The sequence below is a fragment of the Aspergillus costaricaensis genome (genome assembly GCF_003184835.1).
Source record: "Aspergillus costaricaensis CBS 115574 unplaced genomic scaffold BO79scaffold_13, whole genome shotgun sequence".
Lineage (NCBI taxonomy): Eukaryota > Fungi > Ascomycota > Eurotiomycetes > Eurotiales > Aspergillaceae > Aspergillus > Aspergillus costaricensis.
In genome coordinates this window covers 563,180-584,775 of record NW_020291813.1, presented here as the reverse complement: position 1 = coordinate 584,775, position 21,596 = coordinate 563,180, and the positions used below count along the sequence as shown (strand labels likewise).

The 21,596-nt window shown below is 52.0% G+C and overlaps 8 protein-coding genes and 1 non-coding gene across 9 annotated transcripts; 5 read left to right on the top strand and 4 right to left on the bottom strand.

Annotated features, from left to right (window-relative positions):
• The first annotated feature begins 197 nt into the window (after nt 1-197).
• Nucleotides 198-1,593, top strand: ubc2 (E2 ubiquitin-conjugating protein RAD6). Its single transcript, XM_025688543.1, has 4 exons — nt 198-449; nt 642-706; nt 769-993; nt 1,071-1,593. Exons 1-4 carry the CDS (start codon nt 408-410, stop codon nt 1,192-1,194), a joined length of 456 nt encoding a protein of 151 aa, XP_025540428.1. The 5' UTR covers nt 198-407; the 3' UTR covers nt 1,195-1,593.
• Nucleotides 1,594-1,843: 250 nt separating this feature from the next.
• Nucleotides 1,844-5,609, top strand: BO79DRAFT_208813 (putative kinesin family protein (KinA)). The gene is made up of 5 exons (XM_025682464.1): nt 1,844-2,229; nt 2,297-2,334; nt 2,411-2,505; nt 2,578-5,000; nt 5,066-5,609. Exons 1-5 carry the CDS (start codon nt 2,225-2,227, stop codon nt 5,292-5,294), a joined length of 2,790 nt encoding a protein of 929 aa, XP_025540427.1. The 5' UTR covers nt 1,844-2,224; the 3' UTR covers nt 5,295-5,609.
• An 803-nt stretch (nt 5,610-6,412) lies between these two features.
• BO79DRAFT_264077 (glycosyltransferase) lies at nt 6,413-7,986 on the top strand (the record flags this gene model as incomplete). Its single annotated transcript, XM_025686744.1, has 3 exons — nt 6,413-6,926; nt 7,005-7,707; nt 7,773-7,986. The coding sequence occupies exons 1-3, from the start codon at nt 6,552-6,554 to the stop codon at nt 7,982-7,984; spliced, it is 1,290 nt and encodes a 429-aa protein (XP_025540426.1). The 5' UTR covers nt 6,413-6,551.
• A 143-nt stretch (nt 7,987-8,129) lies between these two features.
• Nucleotides 8,130-8,249, top strand: BO79DRAFT_t118. Its single transcript has one exon. It is a non-coding gene; the product is annotated as a tRNA-Leu (tRNA).
• A 478-nt stretch (nt 8,250-8,727) lies between these two features.
• BO79DRAFT_237300 (kinase domain-containing protein) lies at nt 8,728-10,397 on the bottom strand (the record flags this gene model as incomplete). The annotated part of the gene is made up of 5 exons (XM_025684677.1): nt 8,728-8,987; nt 9,069-9,309; nt 9,368-9,710; nt 9,745-10,092; nt 10,147-10,397. The coding sequence occupies 5 exons, from the start codon at nt 10,395-10,397 to the stop codon at nt 8,779-8,781; spliced, it is 1,392 nt and encodes a 463-aa protein (XP_025540425.1). The 3' UTR covers nt 8,728-8,778.
• A 452-nt stretch (nt 10,398-10,849) lies between these two features.
• BO79DRAFT_287114 (putative AMP-binding enzyme) lies at nt 10,850-12,692 on the top strand (the record flags this gene model as incomplete). The annotated part of the gene is made up of 4 exons (XM_025688542.1): nt 10,850-11,171; nt 11,223-11,487; nt 11,544-11,680; nt 11,745-12,692. Coding segments are annotated over 4 exons (1,660 nt in total), but the record flags the coding sequence as incomplete, so codon positions are not given.
• Nucleotides 12,693-12,914: 222 nt separating this feature from the next.
• BO79DRAFT_208810 (uncharacterized protein) lies at nt 12,915-15,276 on the bottom strand. Its single transcript, XM_025682463.1, has 2 exons — nt 14,935-15,276; nt 12,915-14,567 (listed from the first exon to the last, which is right to left on the bottom strand). Exons 1-2 carry the CDS (start codon nt 14,983-14,985, stop codon nt 13,110-13,112), a joined length of 1,509 nt encoding a protein of 502 aa, XP_025540423.1. The 5' UTR covers nt 14,986-15,276; the 3' UTR covers nt 12,915-13,109.
• Nucleotides 15,277-17,070: 1,794 nt separating this feature from the next.
• Nucleotides 17,071-18,364, bottom strand: BO79DRAFT_11784 (EF-hand domain-containing protein). Its single transcript, XM_025677937.1, has 4 exons — nt 18,226-18,364; nt 17,864-17,949; nt 17,470-17,765; nt 17,071-17,391 (listed from the first exon to the last, which is right to left on the bottom strand). The coding sequence occupies exons 1-4, from the start codon at nt 18,234-18,236 to the stop codon at nt 17,212-17,214; spliced, it is 573 nt and encodes a 190-aa protein (XP_025540422.1). The 5' UTR covers nt 18,237-18,364; the 3' UTR covers nt 17,071-17,211.
• A 500-nt stretch (nt 18,365-18,864) lies between these two features.
• BO79DRAFT_287111 (transmembrane 9 family protein) lies at nt 18,865-21,546 on the bottom strand. The gene is made up of 5 exons (XM_025688541.1): nt 21,445-21,546; nt 20,238-21,353; nt 19,851-20,188; nt 19,367-19,802; nt 18,865-19,311 (listed from the first exon to the last, which is right to left on the bottom strand). The coding sequence occupies exons 2-5, from the start codon at nt 21,340-21,342 to the stop codon at nt 19,244-19,246; spliced, it is 1,947 nt and encodes a 648-aa protein (XP_025540421.1). The 5' UTR covers nt 21,343-21,353; nt 21,445-21,546; the 3' UTR covers nt 18,865-19,243.
• Nucleotides 21,547-21,596: the final 50 nt, after the last annotated feature.

Genomic DNA, 21,596 nt, shown 5'->3' with positions numbered 1-21,596 from the left:
CCGGATAGGCTAAGACTCAGCAGTGGGCTTCTGCAGGCCCAACAACGGCGGGCGGCGAGTGAGAGTTACTAACAGCTAACAGTACAAAAGTAACTAGTCGGATTCCTGACTAACGGCGCTCAGGAGGAGGCACGGCCCAACTCGCCGGTCTTTGGATCAACGCTCATCCTCCCGAGGTGGCTATCATCCTCTCTTGGATTCCACCACCCACTCTCGTCACACCTCAACTTCTCTTTCTTCCGCCTTCACCTGGGACTTTCGTGCCCCCTTCCCCTCCCCCATCATTTAGTCACTGCGCACTTGACCTTGCGGATCACTGCCAAACCTATCTGGCCCATCTGGCTCTCGTTGTTCCTTTCTACTATCTCAATAGCTCCCTCCCGAGACATCGCCAGTACCCCGCCGCAATGTCGACCTCTGCCCGCCGTCGTCTTATGCGCGACTTCAAGGTGCGTACCTTCACGAGCATGATTCTGAGCTTGTTTTTTATCCTATCTTTCGATTCTTTCTTTCATCACTTTTTACTTGCTCATCCTTTTCGACCTCCCGTCTGGTTCATATACTTGAAGGACACTTAAAAGTGTCCCGTCATTGGATACAGTCAATGGTTGCAAGAGCTAACTTGACATTCTTCTACGCAGCGTATGCAAACTGACCCCCCTGCTGGAGTTTCTGCATCCCCCGTGGCAGACAATGTCATGACCTGGTAAGCTGATCTAGTCACACATAATGACGCTCTTTTCAGTCTCTAATCTTGGTTGCGTTTAGGAACGCCGTCATCATCGGCCCTGCCGATACTCCCTTTGAAGACGGCACTTTCCGCCTTGTCATGCACTTTGAGGAGCAGTACCCAAACAAGCCTCCGGGCGTCAAGTTCATCAGTCAGATGTTCCACCCGAACGTCTACGGTACGGGCGAGCTCTGCCTGGACATCTTGCAGAACCGTTGGAGCCCAACCTATGACGTGGCAGCCATCCTGACCAGTATTCAGAGGTACGAACCCTTGTAGTCAAGGTGAAGCTGAAGATGAAACACAAAGACATACTAACGAGTGTTTTACTTGCGTGTAGTTTGTTGAACGATCCCAACACATCATCTCCGGCGAATGTAGAAGCGTCAAACCTTTACAAAGACAACCGAAAGGAGTACATCAAGCGCGTGCGCGAGACTGTTGAGAAGAGCTGGGAAGACTAGGATAGTATCAGCGTAGAGATGCTGCGGGTTATTGTTATGGGTTTTGGGTCGCTTTGGGGCACATGTTTATGATGAAGCAGACTTGTCGGTCTTCGGTGTGACGGAAGCTAACGGCAAGCTGCTGTGATCCGTTTCATGCGTTTGTGGGGGGACTCCTACCTTTTGGCATGATGGGAGTCCTAACACCATTTGATGACGTGCACAGCGTGGGGTTTTGGCGCCTGGTACATTTAATATTTCATTCGGTATTGTGGATAGCTGCATCATATTTTCAGTGTGTTTTTGCATAATGCATTAACTCTGTCGGGCTCTTGTTTTACCTTCGCTGCATGTCACATAACTCTTATCTCCTCACTGCGTTGGCTTTTTCTTGTCCCAGGCCAGTTAGTTTTCAACCCGAGCCCCTCATATGAGCCCTTCCCGTGATCCGACCCGTAAGGCAGGTACAGCACTCAAATGACTACTACATGCAACATTCCTCATGTTTGGCGGGGGATGGACATGCGGCACTGGTGAGGATGGTTAGGCGGGTGCCAAGAACACTCTAAAACGGAGGGGGGGGGAAGAGCCAGATGCCTGCCTGCTTTGCACCGGAACCACTTCCAGAGTTCCCATAACAATGCTGCATACCTAACCTCACACTCACCACCACCACACACATACACTTGTTTTGCTCCCCCCACCTTAGGCTGGGAAGACCCGTCCAAGACCACGTCACAACCCACTATCGTTGTCGATTCATGGGTGCTGGGGCCCTTTTTTTTACTTATTGCCCGATCTCTCTGAATTCTTGGGGCTTGCCGATAGCGCATTTATTGCACACGTTCGTTTCGGTCTAGTGCACGTGGACCCCTGACCCAAACAACACCGCCCACCGACCCTGGCCCTCCAAAGCAGACTCGCCTCATTGTTGATCTGAACGAAGTCCCTCCCCTCACTCAATCCCCTCCTCTCGGGGCTTTCTTTCCTTCTTGTCCTCTTTCGTCTTCATCGGTCTTTTTTTACCCCCTCTGTTCGGGTCAGACTGAACATGGCGTGAGTATCTCGTTGCTTCACCGCTTGACCGTGGGAGCGGTTAGGACTGATTTGTTTCGCTTGACAGGTCATCTGGCCCCAACGGCTCGAACAACACCATTAAGGGTGCGCATCAACTCCCCGCCGCGTCGTATACTTTTTTGAGTTTGGTGGTGTACCAAGACTGACGGTTCGCACACAGTGGTTGCGAGGTTCCGACCGCAAAACAAGGTTGAGTTGTCCTCTGGAGGAGAGCCGATTGTTGAATTCGAAAATGAGCAATCATGTTACGTTAATGTGAGCTTTTCTCTTCACGGGCGGGGTTTTGGCATAGGAGGCAAGTTCGCCTAGTGAGCTAACTCAGTCCAGGCCCGTGATGGCTCTGGAGCCTTCACCTTCGACCGCGTATTTCCTATGGACTCGAAACAAACGGATATCTTCGACTTCTCGATTCGACCCACCGTCGACGATATTCTGAATGGTTATAATGGAACGGTCTTCGCTTACGGTCAGACGGGTGCGGGAAAGTCTTATACCATGATGGGTTCGGATATCGACGATGATATGGGCAAGGGTATCATTCCCCGCATTGTCGAGCAGATCTTCGCCAGCATCCTCACGAGCCCCAGCAACATCGAGTACACCGTCCGCGTGAGTTACATGGAAATCTACATGGAACGAATTCGAGATCTGCTGGTGCCGCATAACGACAACCTTCCCGTTCACGAGGAGAAATCGAGAGGTGTCTATGTCAAGGGTCTTCTGGAGGTGTACGTCTCAAGCGTGCAGGAGGTGTACGAAGTCATGCGACGTGGTGGTACAGCAAGAGCGGTTGCGGCGACAAACATGAACCAGGAATCTTCTCGGTCCCACTCCATCTTCGTCATCACCGTTACACAGAAGAACCTGGAAACCGGCTCCGCGAAGAGCGGACAGCTGTTCTTGGTCGATCTGGCAGGTAGTGAAAAGGTTGGAAAGACGGGCGCTAGTGGTCAGACGCTCGAAGAAGCGAAGAAGATCAACAAGAGTTTGAGTGCTCTTGGTATGGTCATCAACGCGCTGACGGACGGCAAATCCACGCATATCCCATACCGTGACTCCAAGCTCACTCGTATCCTGCAAGAAAGTTTGGGAGGTAACTCGAGAACGACCTTGATTATCAACTGCTCTCCCAGCAGCTACAACGATGCGGAAACCATCTCCACCCTGCGTTTCGGTGTGCGCGCCAAGGCAATTAAGAACAAGGCGAAGGTCAACGCCGAACTGAGCCCTTCGGAACTGAAGGCGCTTCTGCGCAAGGCCCAAAGTCAGATGACGAATTTCGAAACATACATTTCACAACTCGAGTCTGAAGTACACGTGTGGCGCAGTGGCGAGGCTGTTCCCAAGGATCGTTGGACCCCCGCCAGAGGGGATGCTGTGAGCGCCGCGAAGGCCGAGGCTCGTGCGCCACGGCCCGGCACGCCCTCCCGTTTCCAGGACACGCCTCGATCCGAGACTCCTCGTCCTGAGTCCAGGCTTGGCGACCGCTCTAGTACACCTAGCCTTGTTCTCGAGAAGGACGAGAGAGAGGAGTTCCTTAGACGCGAGAATGAGCTCCAGGACCAGATCGCGGAGAAGGAGTCGCACATTGCGAACGTCGAAAGGGGTCTCCGTGAGGCACGGGAGGAGTTGAGGAGCATGAAGGAGAACTCCGCCCGCTCAGGCAAAGACAACGATAAGTTGACTACCGAGGTTAATGAGCTTCGTATGCAGTTGGAGAAGGTGTCCTACGAAAGCAAGGAGGCCGCCATCACTATGGACAGCCTCCGCGAGGCTAACTCCGAGTTGACCACCGAGTTGGACGACGTTAAGCAGCAGCTTCTCGACGTTCGAATGAAGGCCAAGGAGACCAGCGCTGCACTGGACGAGAAGGAGAAGAAGAAGGCCGAAAAGATGGCGAAGATGATGGCCGGGTTCGACTTGGGCGGTGACGTGTTCTCCGATAACGAACGCAAGCTTCAGGACTTGATCCAGCGGGTCGATTCCTTGCACAAGGTCAGCGAAGCCGGCGAGACGATCGCGCCTGACGACCTTATGGAGCTGCGGGCGAGTCTCCTGGAGACCCAAGGGTTCATCCGTCAAGCCGAGCTCACGATGAACGACCGGGGAGATTTCAATGAGCTGCAGGACAGCCGTAGAGCGGAAGTTGAGCAGAAGCTGGCGAATCTCGAGCGGGACTATGAGAACCTTCTGGAGCGGAACCTGGGCGAGGGCGATGTGGAGGAGATCCGGGAGCGGTTGGAGAAGGTGTACGTGACCCGGAAGGAGGCCGAAATGCAGGCAGTCACGGACCTTAGGAACGAGATTGCACGCAAGGATGATGAGCTGGATAAGCTGCGGCTGTCCCTTGCAGACTCTCAATCCCGGGTCTCGACCAACGGCGCCGCCGGCAAGAACCTGCAGCAGCAGATTGCCGACTTCGATGCCATGAAGAAGTCGCTCATGCGCGACCTCCAGAACCGCTGCGAGCGCGTTGTGGAGCTTGAGATCTCGCTGGACGATGCTCGGGAGCAGTATAACAACGTTCTCCGCTCGTCGAACAACCGGGCTCAGCAGAAGAAGATGGCGTTCCTGGAACGCAACTTGGAACAGCTGACTCATGTGCAGCGGCAGCTGGTAGAACAGAACAGCAGCCTGAAGAAGGAGGTTGCTATTGCGGAGAGGAAGCTCATTGCCCGGAACGAGCGGATTGCGAGCTTGGAGAGCCTGCTCCAGGAGAGCCAGGAGAAACTCACCCAAGCGAATCACCGGTACGACCCTCTCCACTCCTTTGATGAAACCACGAAAGCGGGTTGCTGACTAGATGATGATACAGATTTGAAGCCCAACTCACTGCGGTCAAAGAGCGACTCGAAGCTGCGAAGCAGGGCTCTACGAGGGGTCTTCCAAGTATGGATGGCAGCGGCGGTTTCAGTTTTGGCGGCTCGAGAATCGCAAAGCCGCTCCGAGGCGGCGGCGGAGGGAACGAGAGCAGTGCTCCAGTTGCAGGAGTCCAGTCGCAGGAGACTGGGAAGCGTACCAGCTGGTTTTTCGATCGACGATGATCCACGATTTCTCTTTTGCTGTCTCTTTTACCCATTCTCCGAAAATATTTGAAACCCTGTTGACATGTCGATATCCTCGCGTACGGTCATTGACATGACGTTGGATGAACGCGTTCTATATTTTATTTCATGATTGTTTCTTTATTTTTTATCCCTTTCCATTTCCTCCCCTCGTTTTGAGATCTGGCACATTCGGAGTCCCCAGCCTATGTTACGAGAGGCCTATGGTTCTCACCGATACCCTTGTACATGACAGATAGAAGTGTTCACGGCCGCAGTAGTTGATTGCGACAGTGGGTGGATGATAGAAATGACACGTTAGATTATGGAATGGTGTTCCGTAGCTACTTTCTCAATCTATTGCTATGTTATCTGGTTCAAGTTCGCACTTTGCTGGTTCCGTGCTTGCAGACCAGATCCCAACTTTCCACGTGATGACATGCATGATAGAGATGATCCCTTCCAAGATATTTTTCACCGCCACAAGATCTTATAGGCATTCCATGCCCGTCTGATTACCTACTGTGGTATGTGAGTAATAAGCTTGTGGTAGTGTTCTGGGCCTGGGCCATAGAGCAGTGAAGTTAAGAGTTCATCCCTTCGAACGGACTGGAGGTCCCCTGTCAGGTGATATCGCCATCGCTCCATGTTTCCCCTACTGTCGCTCCTCCCTTCCTCCAGCTAAGCTCTACAATGGAGTCATGTCAGAGCCATCCAAAGCTTATCCCCTTGCCCGTCCATGTGCATGTCGGTTCGTTTACAGGAATGTCAACAACATGTCCTCCCTTGATACAGGATTCAGCAGCCCAATGGGCCTGTACGTATGCGCCGCTCATGGGGAATGTGCTTAGACAAGAGAGACCACCTGCCCACACACTGACAGGTTTCTCTTCACTCTTTTGAGGGTCCGCATTCCTCTTACACTGGATTCAATGCTTCGCCTTTCTATCGAACCTTGGACTGACAGTGCTTATTGGTCGATACACCCCACACCAGACGAGATTTGAGAGATCGATCGCGCATCCTGACAACACATACATCAGATCCACGCATTAGTTGCATTGCGGCTGGCTGAAGGTCTCTTTAAGGAGTATTAAAGGAGACCCTTGCAATAGTTTGCGACACTTCCATACCAAGACCGCTACGCTGTGATTATCTCCACGCCAATACCCTTGGAAACAGCCATTTCAGCCACATAGTGCTTCACGAAGGCCAGCAGATTTACGACACCGTATATTCTGAGCACAATCCAGAACCATGACTATCAGCACCAAAGCAACGGCGACCGAGGATCGCTTCTCGAAGCCACTTATTGTCATTGCCTGCGCAACAATAACGGGGCACACTCTCCCATTACTGCCTCACGCCAACGAGCTGACCAAACAAGGCTTCGATGTCTCCTTCATTGGTGGTCCCGAGTTCGAAACCCTCATTCGCAAAACTGGCGCCACCTTCTACCCAATAGAACATTTATACTCCCAGGAGAGCCTAGACTACCTGGAATCAATTCCTGATCGCAGCGCCCGCATTATCTGGGGCCTAAAGAGATTTTTCATCGACTTGACCGCATCCAGAATGAAGTCACTACAAACCGTCCTGGAAACTCTCCGCGAAAAGCACCCAAATCGCGAGGTCGTTCTCATCCAGGAGCTCGGCTACATGGGAACCTGACCATACCTGCTTGGTGCACCTCCACCCAAAGGTTACAAGCAGTTTCCCAAGACCCTCACATTCACCACCACACCGTTGCTTGTCACAAGTGTCGATACAGCACCGTTCGGGAGCGGTTTAGCTCCCGACTCCAGCGATGACGGCCGAGCCCGCAACGCTGCGTTGTACGCCGCCGAGAAAATTATCCGCGATGAGCTAGTTGACCATAGCAACAGCGTGTATGCATCGCTTGGAGCAACCATGAAAGTAGACCAGTGGTTATTCGACCTGTGGAGCACCCATACCATCCTCCTGCAGCCCTGTTCCCCAAGCTTGGAGTACCCGCGCAGCGACCTTTCACCGAAAGTCCGGTTCATTGGCGGCACACCATGCAGGAAAACTGACCCTTCCACACCCCTGCCTCAATGGTGGGGTGAGTTGGAGACGAACATGCACGCGGCGACCCCGAAGAAAGTCGTCTTCGTTACGCAGGGTACTGTCAAAACTTATTATAAGAACCTACTCATTCCCACCATACAAGCATTTGCCGACCGACCAGATGTCATGGTCATCGGCGTGCTGGGAGTGAAAGGCGCAGTATTGGACGAGGATCACAAGATACCCGACAACGCCAAAGTCATTGATTATCTCTCATATGATGCGGTGCTTCCGTACGTTGATGTCTTCGTGACAAACGGCGGGTATGGCAGCTTTATGCATGGCGTGATGAACGGAGTGCCCATGGTATTAGCCGGGACAGTTCGTAAGTGTCCTCATCCTCTTCTTTGAGACACACCAAGTCCCTAACCATTATTTCTACCTCTATAGAAGACAAAGGCGAAGTATGCATGCGCGGAGAATGGGCCGGAATCGGAATCAATCTACGAACCGATACTCCCAGCCCAGAGACCATTCGAGGGAGTGTAGAGCGTATATTGAGCGACCCCAAATACAAGGCTAGTTCAGTGGTAATCCAGCGGGAAAACGAGGAATTGGATAGTGTTAGTTCACTACGGCGGTATATCCTCGAAGAAGAGTAATCACATTCAAAGTTCAAAACAAGAAAAGAAATCATCAAAAAGCAAGCATTTATACTATATCCCAATGATATAGTTAGGCAAATGCCAATAAATAATCTTCCACAAATAAGTGAGCACCAATCGCCACCCACCAACGAAAACTAAAGGCAAGATGGCCGAGTTGGTCCAAGGCGTCAGGTTTAGGTCCCACCTAAATAAATCAGCTTGTTTATTAAAGCTTCCTGATCATCTTTCGATGGCGTGGGTTCGAATCCCACTCTTGTCATTTTTTCACATCTCTGTTGCTTTTCTTTTTCTTAGTTTCTATCTAATTAATCACCTGCTGTTGCATTTAGTGTTTGTTGATTTGGTTTTGAGGTTCTATGTTGGTGTTTTGTTGAAGGCATGAAGAGAACTGCTTCGGTTTTTGGTTGTATGCGGTGAGTTATTTAGTATTACTTAGTGTCATTTGGTGAGGAAGGTGTGTACTTCTGGGCTGATTGGTAGTATATTCTATAATGTATACGAGCGAGGCCTTAGGCACTCATTATACAGTTGTTTGGTGGGTACATTGATTGATTACTTCTAGAGGTAAGTATGTAGTACCAACAAGGATAGGACCATCAATCGCCGGTAAGTATAAACAGCATTGCGCGTCCTTTCTTAGATTCCTTGAGTGTAGTTTGAATTCTATTCCATGGAAAATGGAGATGAGATTTCTATTCTATATACACCATATATTACACATAAACAAGCAGAGCGGAGAGGGGTATCATCTACTACGTATCGTACAAAAGCAACGCCTATACCTTTACTCACGACTTACTCTCTTTGACTGTTATCATGATTTCACTCAAATACGGATCCTCAGCCAACTCCTTGGCCGTCTTCCGGTTCTCAGGCAGCCATTGCAAGATATTCCTAGCGAAGGCCAGAAATTCGTCTTTCTCTGTACCCTTGAGACAGGTCACTGTGTCTTCGAGAGTCTGATTTTCTGGGATGAGGTGCTTGTGTAGGAATTCACCTATATGCCGTGGTGGTGGTTTTTGTGAGTATAGTATCTATACCGGATCATGAATAGTAGGTAGGGTTGGTGTCAACTCACCATTATCATCAAAGAATGGCCCACCGAACCACTCGGCAGGCGAGTTACAAAGCTTTCCGTCTGGATTCCGTAAGCCAATGCCGAATGTTCGGTTGAGTCCTTCTTTCTCCCGGGCTATCAATTCCTGAGGTGGCGGGCCCAGAAAGGCTATCATCTGCGCGAGATGAGCTGCCGGGGTGCCTCTTAGGTTTGAGTCGCGGGCGTTGGAGAAGAGTATTTTGTCTTCGATCAGTTCCCACATCTGTATGTCAACACATTGTTAGTATGTAGTAGTTTGGTTAATGAGGTGGGCGGGATACCATTGCTCCTAGGTTCCATATGTCGGCGCTGTATGACCAGCCCGCGCCGAGGAGTACCTCGGGTGCGCGGTAGCAATCCGGTTGGATTGGCCAGGTGTTTGTGACGTTGTCGAGTTGGAATTGAGACGATCCAAAATCAGAGAGAACTGGAAGGAAGTCAAGGGATTTGGGGCGGCCGAAGTTGTTGTGGCAGAGATAAACGGTATAGTCGCCGATTGTCTTTTGGGACATAGGTTTTGATGGTTGGGACTGGGCAAAGCTGTGTAGGACTGAAGGGTCTTCGATGGTTATGAGGATGTTGGCCGCTTTTATATCTATGTAGTTGTAAAGCATGAGGATGATGCTGCTGGATATATAGTGGGGATTGTGAGTGGTACTAGCCGGTATGGATAATCTTGCATTCGGAGTGCAAGTAGTCGAGTCCTATCAGGAGGAACTTCATGTAGGCTTTGAAGATGTCAAGAGGAAAGGTGTCGTTGATGAACCGGCCTTGTAGAAGGGTCAAGGGCTCTCGCAGTGGCTCGTAGGCCAGACAGATGTGTGTCCCATTGGGGCTTTTCTCTTCGAAAGAATCAATGAAGGTTCTCAGAATAGAGTGGCCTAGATGTTTGAGATTGGCGTCGCGGATGCATTGTTCCATATGGAGTTCATGACTTTCGTGGCCTTCTGCGTAGTTGCAGGTGCCGATTTTCAATGTCAGGTAGCGTTCTGGTAGCCATTTCCATCTAGTACGGACCGGGCATTAGCGCTGTGGAGATGAGAAGGGGTTGGCGGCATACTGTTGGAGATCGCGGACAAGCCAGACAGTGGAGCTCGTTCCCCAGCCAAGCTTGGTCAGAGCTTCATAGCGATCATTGAAAATGTATCCAGGCTTAACGGGGAAATAGGCACTGGGCTTGAAGCGTGGAACCTTCTCCTCTTCGATCTTGGGTTCGGGAGGAAGCTCCAGGCCAGTGCCATGGAACGAAGTGCGGGACTTGCGCACCAATGCTGACCATGCACGAAGTGATTGGGCGAATCGCTTAGCCATGTTCGACTTACTTAGGGTAATGGAAGTAGATCGCGCGGGGAGTTGCATGATGGAGTGAGAAAGCTGAAAGGAGAAGGAGCTGTCACCGCGCATCCCTACATGGCTTATATAAGCCTGTCATACAATGGATCCAGTCTGACTCCCTCTTTTTTACGCTCTCTTCGTTCAAGTTGATGACGATGACACGGATGAATTTTGGACAGGCTTGCCGGAGTCTCAGCTTTTTTTGTCTGGGCTGACATGCTAATAGCGACGGGGCGTGCCTTAGTGCTTACTAGATGTCTAAATGGGAGCACTAACACCTGCTAGCGGAGCTTCATTCATCCATAAGGCTGCGGAGAGCTCAGAAATATAAAGCGCAGTCATGTCTCCAGGCTGCCAATTCTTTTCTTTCATCAGTATCTCATCAATTGTAGATAAATATCACCAAACGCTAATAACAGCACATACTCAATGGCATCTTCTTTCCAATCCCCGTTCCCTCTTCCTGGAGTCAAGCACGGCCAGCGCATCCTCACATCCGTAATCGAAGCCAGAGCCAAAGCAAACAACACCCCAGCATGGGTTTCCGTTCCGATCAATGATCAGGACCTGTCACAGGGATTTCGCGACATCAGCTTCAAGGAGCTGAACAACGCGGCCAACCATGCAGCCCACTGGTTGAAGCAGAACCTGCCTCCGACGTCCGAGCCATTCCAATGTTTTGCCTATGCTGGACCGAAGGATCTTCGATACCAGATTCTGGCCGTGGCAGCGGCGAAGGTGCAGAAGGTGGTACGTACAATCCCCCGACATTCAAAAGTATTCATTCTGAGCATATCATAGATGGTACTTCCCTCGCCGCTAGTCACAGCCGAAGCGCAGCTGCACATTCTCAAGAAGAAAGGATGCACGGTCTACTTGAGACCGTCGTCAATGGAAGCGCCTGTTGCAGAGATCCTAAAAGCAGCTCCACATGTCCAAACAGTCACGGTGCCAGACATCGAAGCCTTCATGCAAGAGGCAGAAGCAGAACCAGTCAACTACAGCAAGACATTCGAGGAAGGCAAAGCTGATCCATGGCTAGTATTCCACACATCAGGCACAACAGGTAACTCCCTCCCCCTCTTCCCACTCACGATAAATACAATATACTTACACCCCCAGGAAACCCCAAACCAGTAACCTACACGCACGAAATGATGGCCGGAGCAGACATTGTCGCCTCACTCCCAGACATCGGCGAGACCCAAATCCACCACTACGCCCAGCGCCGCTGCTACACCCCACTACCCTCGCTCCACGTACGCTCCCATACCCCATCCCCCATAAACAACCTCAGCCCCCTAACTCAACCCCAAACCACAGTTCGTAGGCATGGCCCTCTCCCTCTCAATGACAACCTTCATCCACATGACCGCCGTAATCGGGCCCCCAACCCCACCGACACCCTCAATCATAATCTCCCTCCTCAAGCACGGCAACATCACCACAGCCATGTTCCCCCCGTCCCTAATCGACGCCCTAACCCTCACCCCAGAGGGCCTCTCCGCCCTCCATTCCCTCCACTACATCCACTACGCCGGCGCCCCCTTATCTTCCAAAACCGCCTCCCTGCTACTCCCCCACGTCCCCATAATCCCCGGAGTCGGCAGCACCGAATCCGGCGGGTACTTCACAGAACTGCACCCCCACCAGAGCGACGCATGGGACTACCTAACCTTCAACAAGCAGCACACAGGCGTAGTATTCGAACCTCGCGGTCACGACTCAACCACCGAATCCCAACTGCACGAACTCGTCTTCATCCGCTCCGCTATCTGCGCCCTCCAACCCATCTTCAAACTATACCCGGACCTCACACGCTTCGAAACGAAGGATCTATGGCAAGAACACCCGGTTCACAAGGGACTATGGAAGATTATTGGGAGGGTAGATGACTACGTGTACTTATCGCACGGGGACGGGGTTAATGCTGCGCTGTTGGAGCAGGAGATTGTGGCGCATCCGGGGGTCAAGAATGCGTTGATTGGGGGACATGGAAGGGATAGGCCGGTGTTGGTGGTTGAAGCTGTGGAGGGAGTGGATGTAAAGGACGAAGGGAAGAGGAGGGAGTTTGTGAAGTCGTTGAGGCCGTATATCGAAAAGGTTAATGGACGGTGTCATGAGTGTGTAAGGTTGGGGATGGAGAGGGTGGTTGTGGCGAGCAGGGAGAAGCCGTTTGTGTTGACGGGGAAGGGCAGTGTCGCGCGATGGAGGACGTTGGAGTTGTATGAGGGGGAGATTGGGGAGGTTTGTGCGTAGGATTGATTTAATAGCTTGGTAGGGGGTGGATGTTTAAAATCCGAAGGGTAATTGAAAGAGTCATGTGGGTGTGAGCAGTTGCGCTGTTTTGATGGTAGGCGGGTTTTGTTCTCCGCTGATATAGATCTACAAGTAATTATAGATTGCAGCTGTGCGGGAATTGATATTCCTAGTGTTTCGGTTATATACACCCAACTCCTGAAAATCTGGCCCATGCAACCAATCATTCGTTTGTTACAGTAGACCAACCCGTTACTTTTTCGCATATACACATCAATTCAATCCAATCCAGCAGAATCATGTCCCATCTTCGCCAAACAAATCAATGGGTATCTAGATATCCGTCAACCAAGCCATCCCAAAACTCAATGCAAGCACGCCAAGACAATTCACAACTCCAAACGCGCTATACATGAACTAATTTACAAATCAATCAACAATACGCACCCGCACGCCGTCCATTCCCATAGACGATGTCAACTGATCCATCCAGTCCGTCGTCGGACCCTGCTTATAGTCCGGGGTGATGAGCGACTCCACAACGAGCTGGGGATGTCCCGGCGAGCTCGACGGGGTCTGCGGGGAGCTGTACTCCGACGCCGGACTGACCACACTCTCCGGGGATGGCGGGTTGGATAGCAGACGAGCTTCTTTCTGTAGGGTTTCACGCTGGCTCGGGTCCAGCATGATGACGAGGTAATTTAGAATTGTGAGTCCGGCGTGCACGCCCCGCGTGACATGCGCCGAATAGCCCTCAAAGAAGAATTGTGGCAGTGGTCCGATGAACCCGCGCGGCTGACTGTGGCCGGCACGGAGCATGGAGATGGACACGCCGAACTCGGTGTGGATACCGCGCAGGGTAGCGCGGGTAGCTTGTACGCTTTGCAGCAAGGGGGGTTCGAGCTTAGCCCGTTTGGTCAAGGGCAGGGAGAGTAGATCGCGGACGCGTTTGACGTAACCGGGGATCTTTATAATCTCGCGCAGGCCCCGGTCGACGACGTCCGTATACAATGACGAATCGGGAAGCTTGGCGTTGTCGTCGGAGATCTGCTCGTTGAGGGATTGCCATTCGGGCTCCTCGAGAAAGCAGGCTTCGCCCTCAATGAGGGCAGCGGAGACAAGGATCGGTCGGTAGACGATGTACATGGCACGACCGAAGCCATAGAGATGGGCCTTGGGGCCGCGAAGTTTCAGTAGTGCGCGGATACCGTGGGCGTGGTGGATCCACGCCTCTGGGCCGGTGCAGTGGTGTTTCTCGAACACGGCGAGAACAATTGCGGTGGAGAGGGCTTCGTCGGATTTGGCGGTCGACTCGTCGGCAAGAAGGCCGGCGAGACCGCCGAGAGAGCGGGTGTAAAAGGAGCGCGCGACTTCATTGAATTCAGGGATATCGTAGAGGGAGGCGGTATAAGACAGGGTGCAGGCACGGATGGCCCAGTCGAAGCATGAGTTCATGGCGCCACGTCGACGGTCGACATATTCGACCCAATTGACGGGCACGCGAGTTTCGGTGCATTTGAAGAAGCAAGGGAAGGCAGTGAGAACGTAATTAGTGAAGATCTGGGTTTGTTGAGCGGAGACCGCAGTGACGGTCAGAGACGGCGAGACGGATTCGTCCATTGACAGCGGCAGCGGGGCGAATCGCACGTCGCGCCCGCGGGCCGAACCTGGAGAAGGCGGGTCCCTCTCGCGGGGCGGGCGGGGGACAAGTTGCGACGACGCGGTAGAGGTGGAATTAGAAGAGGTAGTGGAAGTAGTCGGTGAGATTGAAGTGCGATAACGTTGTTGGAGTGCAGGTACTTCGTTGCGGAATTTGAAGGTTCGGGTCTGACTTAGACAAGGTACATTGCGAGTTTTGCAGTGGCTACAGGGAGATTTGCCGTCACACTAAAAAGAGAGCCAGCTGACGGTTAGAACCTGACCTCACACACACACAGGGGCAGACACCCGGAGAATTAAATGCAGCAACAGCAGAAGCCTGGTGGATACCGAGTGGTCCAGAAAGGAATGTCGGCAGTTGACATCTGGGCAGGATTTAGGGGGCAAAGCATGCAGCAACAGACAAAGAAGCAGCAGCCAACATCTGTGCAACACAGGGTTCAGGGGTCGAGCACAAGGAGAGGAATGGCGACTAGTAGACGCCAGGATGGGCGGCCCGATGCTTGGGGGAGGACAGCAAACAATGAAATGAAGCCAACGACCAACACGGAACCAGCAGTGATTCGATTATGATTCGTATCACTCACACACGCACCTGAAGATGGGCGTCAGCGCAGGCCCGACAACCGCGTGGCACTCGGACCATGCTGAAGATAGATCAACAGCCCCAGCCAGACCGGTGCGATCTGGCAGCCAAGGCATGGAGAAGATGTGAGGCAAGGACGCAGGGGGGGGTGCGCGTGGGGGAGGGAGTGAGGGAGATCGAGCGACGTGAGATAAAAAGGGGGGAAGAAAGGAGGCAAAGTGGAAGGAGAATAGAGAGAGGATGATTTGAATACGAGTGAGAGTAGCGTGAAAATGAGAGGGGAGTGAATCGTGAGAGAAAGCGAGGGGTTGTGTGGGAGAGGGAGAGAGAGGGAGAAGGGGAGAAAGGAACGGGGAAAAGGCAATAATTGGGAGGAGGAGGAGGAGAAGGGAAAGGATGGCGATGAATGAATGGATGGGGATGGATGGATGGTGGATTTGGAGGTGGAGCACGCATCGGCAGGGCTGGGCGAAAGAGTCTGGACTCAATTGGTTGCGAGGAAATTCATGGACCAGAGGGACGGCCTTCAACTCTCTCCAGGATTGACGGATGGCCTCGAGTTTGTCCGGGTGATTCCAACTGATTGGCCCGCTGCCTGTCCGGATCGACACCGGGAGGCGATCCATCATCTCATCCTGTCTCTCTTTTCTTTCTCACTTGACTGCTACTTGTCCCAAGGAGGATCATTATACTGGTGTTACTCAACAGCTACTACTACTCACCACCTGCAAAATATCCATCCATCCATCCATCCATCCATCCATCCATCACAAAGAAGAATGAAGAAGAAGATTCACCAACTCTCCCCCACACGAACCCCATCCCATGTGCCATCCATCCAAACCCACACAATACTCAAACCTTATACAAACCAAGCAAAGCATAACCCGCATAGCGATAAACTTCCCCCTCCCGACCGCACACAAGGAATAATTCAAAAAAAAAAACTCAGTTCAAAATTCCATCCACGTCTAGATCCTAGCCCGGTTAAAATCGGAAAAGCACACCCGTTCCTGGCCGTCTTTATAATTGGCGGATACTAGAACCAGGAAGTTAGTAAGTACTAATAACTCGCAGGAACAATAGAACCATCCTATTATACTTGTTTTATGTGGGATGATCATCATGACACGGATGTATGGTAAGATAGAAAAGGAAAGAAATAAAAATAAAAAAGACAAGAAAAGAAAGAGCTCCATCATGCACGGTGCCCAATGTAGTCCATCCGGTCCGTGATGCGTGATGATCGTGCAGATGAAGAATCCATCATTCGTCACTGGGATGATAAGGGAAAGGGGGAAAGAAAAAAAAAAAGCAAATTAATACTCACTTATGGGGGACAGATCCCGGTTCTCGGGAGGAGTCCGGCTTTTTTAAAATTAAAATGAAGAAACTACTAAGTATATTTACTTAATTTGGAGGTTAAATGATTTATTCAGTATATTGCTTGTTTATTTTGGTTGGTTGCTGGCTGCCTACTAGTACTATGTATCACCGAATCAAATCCCGGGTGATGTGGATGCTTTTAGTTAGTAGTCAGAAGTAGTTACTCACTAGTACTAAGTTGCTGGGAGGTATTGGTAAAGAAGATGCGATGTGTAATCCTTTGAATGAGCATAGTAAATCAGATACAAAATCCTGGTCAACGCAACCGCTATTCGATGAATGAGCTGTCTGTATCTGTCTATAGTCACTGCAATAGTAATCTTGACACATGCGAGGTAGTAACGCCGCTACAAAAACAACGTGCCAGAAAATCATCAAAATAACAGCTAAACGACTATGTACATACAAGCATTCATAAATATTTTCATCGGCCGGGAATTGATCACCCTCTTACCCGTCTGTACATACCCGGGTGGTCTCCAACGGCCATAGTTCCGGCTCCAGCAAGAAGTAAAGATGTAGACGGACGATCAACCGGATGCCGCCATGAGCAGCCGACCAACTACCGGCATTTCGGTAATGCCAAGGCGTGGCGGTGGATTCCAAGCTTGGACGCATTTTATCATGTCAATACGAGCAGTAATGTGGGAATCCTGAAGAATGAGCAAACGACAAAAAAAAGAAAAGAAAACAAGAAGCAGCCAAGTCACAAATATGGATGAAAAGAAGCGAAAACAGATAAAGCATGTCAACAGTTAGCGCCAATTCACCAGGAGGAGAGTTTCACCATCCAAGACATATCAAGGAAGCGCAGAAGCAACCATGGGCATAATGCGACCGGCCCACCCAACTAGACAGCAGCAAGTGATAGTGTTGTTGTAGTCGTTGGCCGATCTATCCCTACACCAACCCATCGTACAACGACAGCGCGCTGACAATAGTCTCGTCCCGCTTGCTGCCCTCCTTGAACTCCTCCATGTCGAGACTGCCGTTTTCATCCTTGTCCATCATGCGGAAGATCTTGCGCACCCGCTTCTCCGGCGTGTCCTCGTCTTCGGGCAATTTGACCATCGAGCCCACCTGTAGTGCAGAGAAGGGGGGGGGTCAGCCGGCGTGGGGGCCAAAATATGGAACGGCGACTAGGCGCGTAGCACTTACCATCTTGTAGATCGCCTCAACGATCGCCAACATTTCGTCATACGTGATCTTGCCATCACCATCGATGTCATACAATTGGAAGGCCCAGTCCAGCTTGTCCTCCATCTTGCCGCGCGACGTGACCGACAAGGCGCAGATGAACTCTTTGAAATCGATCATGCCGCTGTTATCCGAGTCGAACACGCGGAACACATAATTTGCGAATGACGACGGGTCGCCAAAAGGGAAAAACTGCCGGTAAATTTTCTGGAATTCCTCCTTGGTGAGTGTCCCCGACGGACAGTCCTTCAAGAATCCTGCCCCGCAGCGATTCGTCAGCGGCTGCTTCTACAACGGGGAGAGGAAATTGGCCGGGGGAAACCGGTCGCAAACCCATGATATATCTGTCACACACCTTTATACCATTGTTGAAGTTCCTTCTTGTCGAAATGCGTGGCCTTTTGGAGTTCTTCCAGCTGGGAGGGGGACAACTTCGACTGTCTGAAAGACCGGTGAATAAATTAGTTTGATGCGGACAAGCGGGGCACACGAGGTCCGGGGTAGCAGGGGTGAATTCTAAGGGGATAAAAGTAGGGCGCCAGCGAGGAAATATGGACAAGCATCAGACAACTCCCATCAGGATCTGTATTACTCCGCAGCGCAGTCATTGTTGCTAGAGTGCGACCATCCATGGGTGTCCGTTGTCCTGCCCGAGGGGGTTCCCTTGTTGTTCCTGGCTAGACTCATGCGGAGCGATCGGAAAAGCGCAGCACTTACGACTTGCCCATCTTCAGATCACACACACGCTCCAAGCGCTCGGGTCGAATGTGGAATGTCTTGGTAAAGAGGAAAAAATCGCTGGGATCGATGTATCACGGGTGAGAACGCGCGATGAAACAGGGTCTCTCGGAAGGCGCGGGGTAGAGGAAAGTTTGGGTTGGATTGATAAGAGCGTGCGCTGCTTGGCCGAGGGGCAGAAGAAAGGGCGGTCGATCGGATTGTACCAGCACGGCTGACAAGGTAGGGTAGGTAGTATTGAAACTGAATGCTAGGTCGGAGGGGGAAAAGTGCAGATCAAAAGCTGAGACAGCGGAAAAACGGAGAGGAAAGAAAGGCTTCGTGGCGATGGGCAGGAGAAAGAGTCGGGGATGCTGGAACTGGAAGAGCCGCGGGTCCAGAACACGGCGGCTTGGCGGCTTCACTTTGTGACGAGGTTTGAAGCGTAAGCGGTTTGAGATCCACGGCTCCTACTCGCTCATCCACCAATTGTTCCCCTCCGCCTTCCCGTCCCCCTGCTTCTTCGACCTTCTTCTACGTCGGCCTAGAGCGGTCGAGGCTATCTGCTCCGATCTACTTTCACTCTTAATTCCTGCATCCGTACTATGCGCGGTCCATATCGTACATTCAATCATGCGCGTCCATCATTTCTAATTCTGCCAACGGGCGTCGCCTGCCGAACACCCGCGTCCAGACTTTCCGACTTCTCTATGTACACATCATAACCATTACAAGCGCGAGTGAAGCAAAGAACCAAAACCAAAAGATGCGAATTTCAAACACAGCTATACAGGGGATATCCTAGCCCAGCACCATCCAGAACGCATCAAAGCGAATTTTACGATGTATATATCGGAAAAGCACAGTTGCGTGACGCGTCCTCGCGGTCACCGCGCGTGCTGAGTCGGTGCGGAGTTCCCTCCTGCGACTGTACCGGAGGAGATTTCGGCATTTCTACGACTCTGGGGGCGGGCCGCGCCGCGACGAGCGATCGCTCATGTTAGAAGTTTCAAACGGCTTAGTCGACCTTGATGGAGCCGTAGATACGCTGCACGAACGCCCAGCTGGCGAAAAACCCAATGGATCCTAGTCACAGGGTCAGTGGAGTGAGTCTTTTCGGGAAGGTCGCAAGGGTCCTTACCAGTCAAGATGAAGACAATAAATCCGAGGAGAGCGGAGTAGCCGACATACAACACCGCGCCGGTGAAACCACCGAAGCTGACCCGGGTGATCCAGAACAGAATTGCGTTCAAGAAGACGTACCCGCCGGTCATTCCTGCGCCGGCAAACGCCCGCCAGTGCCACCGGTAGTTTTCGGCGCACAGCAAGAAGTACACCAGAAGAACGGTCGTGGCAGCAGATGTGATAACCATCAACCCGTAGCAGAGGAACAGGAAGCCAAACATGTAGTAGATCTTGTTCGTCCACAGCGAGGTCATGATAAAGTAGAGCTCCACGAAGATCGCCCCGAAGGGGAGGATACCGGTCAACAGCAGAGAGGGAACAGTACGCAGCGTACCCGTCATCGGAGGGACCTGGCGGGGGATCTGGTTGGTCTTGGTGGGACCTTCAATAGCCTACAAGCAATTAGCAACCGTCATGGAGATTCGGAGTAGGCGACTTACACGTTGCTTGAATCCCAGCCAGCTTCCCGCAACACTTAGCGGCACGCTGATCACGAACCAGATCAGGACCAGGGCAAGCATAGTGCCAAAGGGCACGGCACCACTCGATCCCTTGGCCCAAACGAACAGGTTCAGAAGGAAGAACACGCCAAAGATGAGCGCGGGAACCAGCACTGGGGTCATGATAATGTTGCGTTTCCAGGCATCGCCGCCAAGCGATTTGTAGACTCGGGCCGATACGTAGCCGCCAATGAAGCCGAAAAGCGTATAGATCAGAAGGATTGCAGTGGCCAAAAAGCCACGGTTCGCGGGGGAGAGCAGACCAAAGAGGGCGAAAACTATAGCCATTAGCAAGAGGACTGTTTGATTTGCAAAAATTTGACCTACCAACAGTCACGCCTGTCATCATGAACAGCTGAGCTCCATTACCGACAAGCACACTCAGAAGCAGCGGGGACTTGGGGCACCGGAACACGTCTCCGTGCACCAACTTCCATCCGGAATCCTCCTGGATACCGTCCTCCACCGCCGCGGACGTGCTGTCGAAGTCGTCTAGGTTGATCATGTCCAGACGGTTGTACCGGGCAATGTCCTTCTTCAGAGCCCTTACCAAGATCATGCTCACCATCGCGACCAGGAAGACCACGAACACAGCCGAGTTGATCAAAGAGAACCAGTGAATCTTCGGGTCGTAGACATGAAGGTATTTGTCCCAACGAGTGGCCCATGCGGTGGGCGACTCACGCCAGTACACACTGTAAGTCCATGTAACCGCAGTCTCGCCCTCCTCGTTCAAGGTGATGCCGACACCGTCGCCATCACACTGGGCGGTACCGTCCTCCGAGACCATGGAGTTGCGCCGGGACTCCGGCTGCACGAGCACGCCAACAACACGGTACTTGTCCTGGTTTCCATAGCCGACACGGTGATACTCGATGAGGATTTCGAAGTGGTTGTTCAAGACCGGCTGTCCCTCGTCGTTGATCGATCCCAGAGCGAACCCGGGGCTGTAAAACTTGGTCTGCGTCACGGCCTCCATGTTAATCTGCGCCCCAGGAAGCCCATCTACCAGCCAGTTGATGTTGTATCCTTGTTGAATTCGGCGGTTGACGAACTTGGCGCTGCGGGCATCAAACGAGGCCGGGCCGCAGACAGCCTTGCAGGTCTCGTTCTTGCCCATGTGCAGCTCGAACGGCGACGTCTGGATGCGGTCTCCAAACAGGATGCTTCCCAGCGACTCTCGAACATCCTTAGGACCTTCTTGGGGAGCACAGAAATGGAAGGCCGGGTGGTAGTAGTCATAGGAGAAGACGGAATGGAGCTGTTCATCCTGCTGCGCTAGGCCGGGCGTAAGATGGTTGACATAGAGTGGTACCGATTGGCCTTCATCGTAGGATGTAGGCGCAACTCCGGGAAGATAGAAAGCGGCGGATAATGAAGGGGCAGTGAGGAGGAGGGCGGCGATGGGCGAGGATCGTTTGTTGAACCACATGGTGGGTATCTCTATTCCAGCGCGGTATTAGTTAGTTCTTGTCGGTCGCTGGCGGATGTCCCTGGGGTTCGGCTGGACCCAAGCTTCAAGTGGCATACATACAGGCTACAGTTTCCACGCCACAAGCGATTTTCAAGCTCGCATGGGTTGGGGGTGGTCCGGGTAGTAACCACCTACTTGAGATGGAGACCAGGAATTCTCAACGAGGAATTGAACCGAAACCGGGCTCTTCGCTGAGAGAAGAACGCCTTGCC